The 7183-nt window shown below is 40.8% G+C and overlaps 1 protein-coding gene across 1 annotated transcript; it reads left to right on the forward strand.

Moving 5' to 3' along the window:
- Positions 1-4494: 4494 nt before the first annotated feature.
- Positions 4495-6952, forward strand: LOC121148757 (probable histone-lysine N-methyltransferase PRDM7; the record flags this gene model as incomplete). Its single annotated transcript, XM_040969039.1, has 5 exons — positions 4495-4651; positions 5360-5467; positions 5677-5948; positions 6319-6386; positions 6792-6952. Coding segments are annotated over 5 exons (766 nt in total), but the record flags the coding sequence as incomplete, so codon positions are not given.
- Positions 6953-7183: the final 231 nt, after the last annotated feature.

Raw genomic sequence — 7183 nt, forward strand, 5'->3', positions numbered from 1 at the left:
GCCATGTGCACTTATAACTCACTGGGTAGGACACGAACATTAGTTACTACTCACTAGGGTATTGAAGATTTCTCTGCACACCCCTCCTGAAACTCTTCACCTAAAGGGTTGACATATGTTTTGTTAGAGCTATAGAGTTAGACTACCTGAAAAACAGCTATGTTCAGCAAAATCATACTTCAATGCTGTAAAACCGCAAAACTTTAAAAGAAAATAGACGCGAGACAGCTGATTAGTAATCTATAACCATTTTAAAGTGTATAGAAACAATTTATACATAAAGTAATAATTGAAATGTCAATGTAGAAGTTACAAGATGTGGTTCAGACTTGCATTCTTTCTCTCTCTCTCTATTGTGAAATATTGGTTACTGAATATCATGCTAACTAATTCCATAACGTTCTAAAATGTTACTGCTGTTATGTCAAGCCTTTGGAATGATCAGGATGATACTCTGTCGCCTCTACGTTCAGACCAGAGATGGTCTCCCGAAAAAACCAATAAACTCATCTGGAGTATAAGACGCAGCACTTTACACTTGGTACATGCTTGCAATGAAAGAATCTCAACTGAATTTGAACTGTGGTAATGCAACAAGGTGGAGAAATCTACCATTCGGGGTTAAGGTTTGGGTCAGTAATGCCAGTGCCTATAAAACTGTGTCACATAATGCAATATAATCAATCAAAAAAAATAAATAAATACACTAAAAGATGTGGTATAGATTGGGCTTTTTGAAATCTTTTCACACACATGGTGAATATAAATATATATTTATAGTTATACCTATATGAGTAAGAAAACTTTATTTTAAAGTCATTTCTCATTTTTAAATCATGTGTCATATACTTATATTCCTTCCTAAAAGCACAAGGGGTCCTCCAGCCACATATTCTATGGCCCTGATAAAAATTTAGCATTGTTATAATTTCTATGCTCATTGTGACATTTAATACATCTCTTGAATTCAATTTTTCACTTTAGCTGAATTCTTATGAGGTTTTGACAAGGCAAACACATTGAAATTTGTAACCTTCTCTAAGTTAAGATTTCCTTTTTTTTCATTTTAGAGAATTCTCTCTATGATTTATCTTATTCGAAAGGTACACATTCAAATATTAAATATAGGTATTTCCTCTTTGATTTCTCTCCTGCAATGTTCTCACTTATTCTGTTTCACTTTTTCACTTTTTCCTATCTGGCAATAAAATTTCATTTCTTTCTCATTTTAATTTGTAAAGAATTGATTCATCAGGGTTAGCAAAAGTACCCATTCACTACAACACAGATCTGCCAATGTGATTTTTTAGAGAAAATAGATTTCACAACTCATGGGTGCAATCATAATACCAAAATTAATGGCTTAGAAGATGAAAATGAGATCAATACCACTGCCAGGAGGAATCCAAGTGAGAGGTATAACCTCACTCTCATAGAAAGTAACACATGCACAGTCTCCAGAATTCAAGGAAACAGGATCCACTAATTCCAAGGTTCAAAGGAATAGTCCTACCTCAGAGACCTGCCTCCAATAAAACAATTAACACATTGCCCCTAGCCTTTCAGAAAGCAGTATACATGGAGAGGTGCTGAACACAAAAAATATGCATTAGTTCAGATGCTGAGATTTCAGAAAATAGCACAAATGTACACCCTGACCACCATCATATGCATAGACACTGCCCACCAAAAACCAACCTACATGTGCTTCAGCTCAATTGAACAAAATGCACAACATGAATTTTGACTTTTCTGCTTCTACCTGGAGTTCAACTATTGAAAGCAAGTCTTCATTAGGTTCCAGAATGGTCCAGCAGGAATGCGGCATCCTGAAGTTGAAGCTTGACTTGAGCTTGACTCTTGCAGGTCTTATCATTCACTGAGTAGGACACAATGGTGTTGTGCATAGTGCAAAGACTTGAGTGATTATACGCTTAGCTCCACCCAGACCAACAGGACCCAAGGCTGAGGTGACCATGACTGATAGTCATGGCTCCTTCCTCCGCCCTGCACCATCAGTTCCTAGATAGACTGCTTTCATCACAGCATCATCAGATAGCCAGTACCACAAGGAACACTGCATGGTGGCATTTTCTGTAATAGCAGAGTGTCCCAGGAGAGGCAGCAATTTCTAAAAGCACTTGGGGAGAGCAGGAATAATAGACCAGAGCCCAGCCTTTGCCTTGTACTGAGAAACCTTCAACTTTGGCCTATGCCACAGGCTCCTTCACCCTGAGCACCTAACAAACTCCTCAGGGTAATAGCGCAGGGACCCTTGACCATTCAGGGACCATATCCACTAGCTGGAGAGAGCTCATAGGCCTCACACCTGGTGGGCTGCAAATAGCTCCACCCATCAGGTCACCAATCACACAGTTGCCCTTTGATCAATGTCCAGCACCGGTCCCAATGTGTTTAACTTGAGAGATGTCAAACCTCATTCACGCAGATGCTCAGCCTAAAACGGTGCCTACACTCACCCAGGCTTCACTCACCTCAAAGTAACAAAGGCACATACTCTTCAGTAGGGCTCATAAGCTTCCCATTTTAGACTCCAACACTGTTTTACCTGAGACACCAAACCTTATCCACCTGTGAAGAAGCCCATCTCTCTTTAGTACAAACATAAAGAAGAGCAAGTTGGCATGCTTGTCACCATCCCCACCTGAAGCAGCCCAAAATTCCAGCACTCTATTAACTGTCAGTCAGCCCAACATTCTGGTTTCCATGACGATGCACCTCTCTTTGTTGAGACAGCAGATGTCCAGAGCTGAAGGAAATCAGTGAGCATAGAGCCTGCCTCTTGATCACTATCCTGCAGGTGCCACAGCCCATGGCTGGGTTCCTGGTTATTGGGCCTGGCTCACAGCAAGGCCCTGCCTCTTCCTTCTCTCAGAATTCTGGCCTGATGACAGACTCAGAAGAATTAAATTGGGATGCTGGAATCACGTGTGTTGAGGTTCCTGCCAAAGCAAGCCTGGAAAAGCCTAGGTTCAACATTGGGAAATCTGGAGGTGAGAGCCTGAGGCACATTACTATGTTGCTGAAGTTGGCATGGGTGGTGAAGGACAGATTTTAACACTGGTAATGTAGAAAACTGCATCTAGATGAGGGACATGAATGTTCCTCTGTGGTGACTGTGATTGCACAGCAACCTCTCGTGTCTTCTAACATCCCAAAATGCCTTCCAAGAAATTTCCATGTAGTTCTCCAAAGAATAGTTGTTAAATATTGGCAAGTCACAGATGACACACTATCAAATAGTGAAATGGAAATATAGCATGCAGATTATATGGACCTATGCAGCATCAGCCTTTTTTAGCCTATGTGTTTCCCATCTTGTCCCACCTCTTCAGGGATGAATATGGACAAGGAGATCGGTATTTGTGTTCTGGCTATGCAGACCTCTCTCCTATACTCGATCGTCCCAGCCCATCCTGCTTCTGAGGGCTTTGCCTTGCAGGTCTCCTAGCTGTATCCTCTGGAAGTGAAGGTTTTGCTTTAATCTACCTCTGAGAGCCCACTCAACTGGCTTTTTATGAGAGCTAGCCTTCAGAGCCCCTGGACAACATTGATGCTTTTGAGAATAGAGGCCTAACAAAGAAAGAGAGGGCCAGGAGAGATAAGTAGCAACTGAAAAGCATTCTTGGGATCAGACTCAGAAATATTTGATTAACACCATTCATTATCTGGAAAACAGTGCCTGTCAGAGGCTGCTGACATGAGATCCTAGAACTGCAACAGGAACAGGCTTTGGATAGGAATGGTATCCGGCTGTTGCGCTCACTTGGGGAATGAATCATCGGACGGAAGATCTTCCTCTCTGTCTCTCCTCTCTGTATATCTGCCTTTCCAATAAAATAATAAGAATAATAATAATTTTTTTAAAAGTATGTATGCAAATTTACAGATGAGGAAGGTTAGCTGTGGAGAAGTAGCTAACAGTACACCTGGATTCAAGGAACTTGATATAGGCATCAGCCCATCCAATCCCGAAATCAAATATTCTCTGAATAAATGCTATCATTTTCAGCTTTTATCACCATCTTTCTTTTTGAACAATCATCTTATTTCACCTCTTCCTCACCTTATTTATGCAAACAAATGTATTTCCTATCCGTGCTTTCCTATATTTTCCCCTTGACTGTCCACAGGTTGATAAGACATACTCTTCTAAAGAAGCCCAATTTACCTGCCTTCACATATATTGTTCTCTAGATTATCTTTCCAAATGTCCGCCCCTTTTCCACTTTCATTTGTGCAGAAGAAGTTGAAAATCATCTGGAGGAAAATAGCCTCAATTGATGTGATCTATCCTCAAATACACAAGAAATACAGATAATGTATTTCCCTCAGCATTCAAACGCCTCAGATAGTTCCCATGTTTGCTGATACATTAAAGAATGCCATGCACCTGAAAACACTTTGCAATCCCAAAGGATAACTAAACTGAATAATAAGTTTCAAACCAAAACTGTTACTTTGTCATTAAAGGGAAAGCCCAGCAGGCCTTCACATAATGAAATGAGTATGAAGGATACCTCAGGAATAGCAAATTTACTAAACACAACTGGCTCAAAGAAGGGCCGGAAAGCAGTGTTTCATCCTAAAGAATCAAACATCTCAGAAGTGGATTCTACACACAACTTCGGTAAGAAAAACAATTTCAAGAGTTGTCTCTCCAGGCCCACTAGGAAGCCCAAGGAAGGTGAGGGTTGATGAGGATGGTCAAGCTGTGAGAGGTGCGATTGCATGCTTGGGTCACACTCAATGCAAAATGAATAGAGCCTCTAGAAACATGATTACATTTTAGGCTCATTGGGGGCTGATCTAAGAAACAAAATGGGATAAGGTTACTTAGGCTATATGCAAAAACTTTACAGAGAGGAAGTCAGTTTTCCTAGGAGCAAAGTTGCTACTTAATATGCCTGTTTCCCATGGGTTCCAGAATCAACCCTCTCTCTGACTCTACCATATTGTTAATATACAACTTAGTGTTGCTTGTTGATGAGACACATGATTCAAGTCTTACCATCCTTTAGTGAGAACTGGATAAAGCTTTCTGATCTGAGGCTGGATTGCCTGCTCTCAAAGTTACTTAATCAGTGAACATCCCTACCTCTCTCTGCGTTCCACATGCTCTGTTTGTCTCCCCTGATGTGTTGATCTCTATGTGTGTCTTTCTTTGTCTTTTAAATAAAGAGCTGTTCAAATGTCAGGGGAAATGAATGACAACCAGAGATTTTTCATGGAAAAAAAAATTCCATACAGAGTTTCTTGTCTTGAAAGCCCTATATTTTAATAAAACATGAAACACGAAATTACCAATAACTTCACTGACTTAGTTTCTCCATCTCAGAAGTCAGAAGAAAGGATGAGAATGAAAAATTTCAGATGTACAACTTGCAAGAAAGAATGGGACAGACATACAAAGAGTTCAGTGAGACTGAGGATGATGATTACCTGTGTAAGTGACCCTTTGGCACATCCACAAAGAGAAATCCTATAGCCTGAAATCAAATTCCACTTGTACATTTGTCTTTTATCATTCTGTCGTCTGGTAACTTTGGTTGCAAGATCGAGGCTGAGTGATGTGCGTAGTTGGCTGCTTCTGTTGCTCTCTATATCCAGTACTGTTTGGTATCCTTTCCCAATCCATTCCATTCTCATCTCCAGATTGTGAGAAGTGTCAGAAGTTCTTCCTGAAAAGCTGTGCTGCTCACGGACCCCCAGTGTTTCTAAAGGACAACCCAGTGGATAAGGGACATCCTAGTCGTGCTCTCCTCAGTGTGCCCACTGGGCTTCGAATTGGTCCATCCAGCATTCCTGAAGCTGGGCTTGGAGTGTTTAATGAAGCATCTGATCTACCACTGGGGTTGCACTTTGGTCCTTTTGAGGGCAAGATCATAGAAGTGGAACAGGAAGCCAATAGTGGGTACAGCTGGCAGGTAAGAAGTACATCCCTTTGCAGTCTGGTGGCTTTCCACCTGCCTGCTGTGAGTTTGGCTCATGTGTCCGGTTCATGTGTCCTTCTACACATTATGGCATGAGTGGAGCCAACATGATTACATCACAGAATCCTTACTGAAGTTTAGCATTGATGAGATCACTGGGCTGTAAAAACAAAGCAGTTCGATCTCAGCTGTGGGCTTCTACTGTAAGGAAACAAATCAGATTAGGTGTGTACTAACACTATGTTATGTCTCAAGATGTGGTTGGACTCATGGAATGTCATGGAACATGATGGTAGTTGAGTTAATAATTCTGCTGAACTATCCCATTTCCAGAACCATATTAACTGATTTTTCTGAAACTCAGATAGCCAAAGGGAGAAACAGTTATGAGTACGTGGATGGAAAGGACACTTCTTTGGCCAACTGGATGAGGTAAGAACCATGGCATTTTACATCTGGAGATGATATTTCTCTCACAGAAAAGATCACTGTCCTTTCTCCTCTACTTTCCTCAGTGAGTTTTACATGATATGTTCTTTGATATCTATTTGAATGACCTTCGAATATTATGGCCAGTTTCTAAAAACACATTCTATATAAATACTATTTAGGAATTTGAGGATGACTAGTGAGGAAAGAAGGAAGAAAGCATGCTTGTCAGAACAAATACGGTATCTACACCTTGGACATGGGACTTCATTGATCTCATGAGAGAGATACATGTTTGCAGGGAGAGCTCTTGCAGAGTAGGGATTCAAACAGGATGGAGGCTATCAGAGAACAGATGAGATTCAAGTGTAACAGCACATGGGAACTCAGCATTTATCTCTGCACCAGGTATGTGAACTGTGCTCGGAATGATGAGGAGCAAAATTTGGTGGCCTTCCAATACCACAGACAGATATTTTACCGCACCTGCCAAGTCATCAAACCAGGCTGTGAACTTCTAATATGGTATGGGGATGAGTATGGCCAGAAGCTGGGTATCAAACGAAGCAGTGGAAAGAAAAAGAAGGGAAGAAAAAGGAAGAACTCACAACAGTGAGAGGTAAGTAGCACTGTTTTTTTTGTTTTTTTTTTAAATAAGTAAAGGAGTCACCTGGGGAATATTTCTGATCCAATACAAGAGTGTTTTGATGACCACTGATCTGTGCCAGTCTTGAGGTTTGGAATCGTGATTCCTTTCACTTGGCTTTTTATTATTCAAGATAGCTTAGGTTATTTCTGGG

Source organism: Ochotona curzoniae, unplaced genomic scaffold, assembly GCF_017591425.1.
Source record: "Ochotona curzoniae isolate NIBS_2020 unplaced genomic scaffold, NIBS_Ocur_1.0 contig_1790, whole genome shotgun sequence".
Classification (NCBI taxonomy): Eukaryota; Metazoa; Chordata; class Mammalia; order Lagomorpha; family Ochotonidae; genus Ochotona; species Ochotona curzoniae.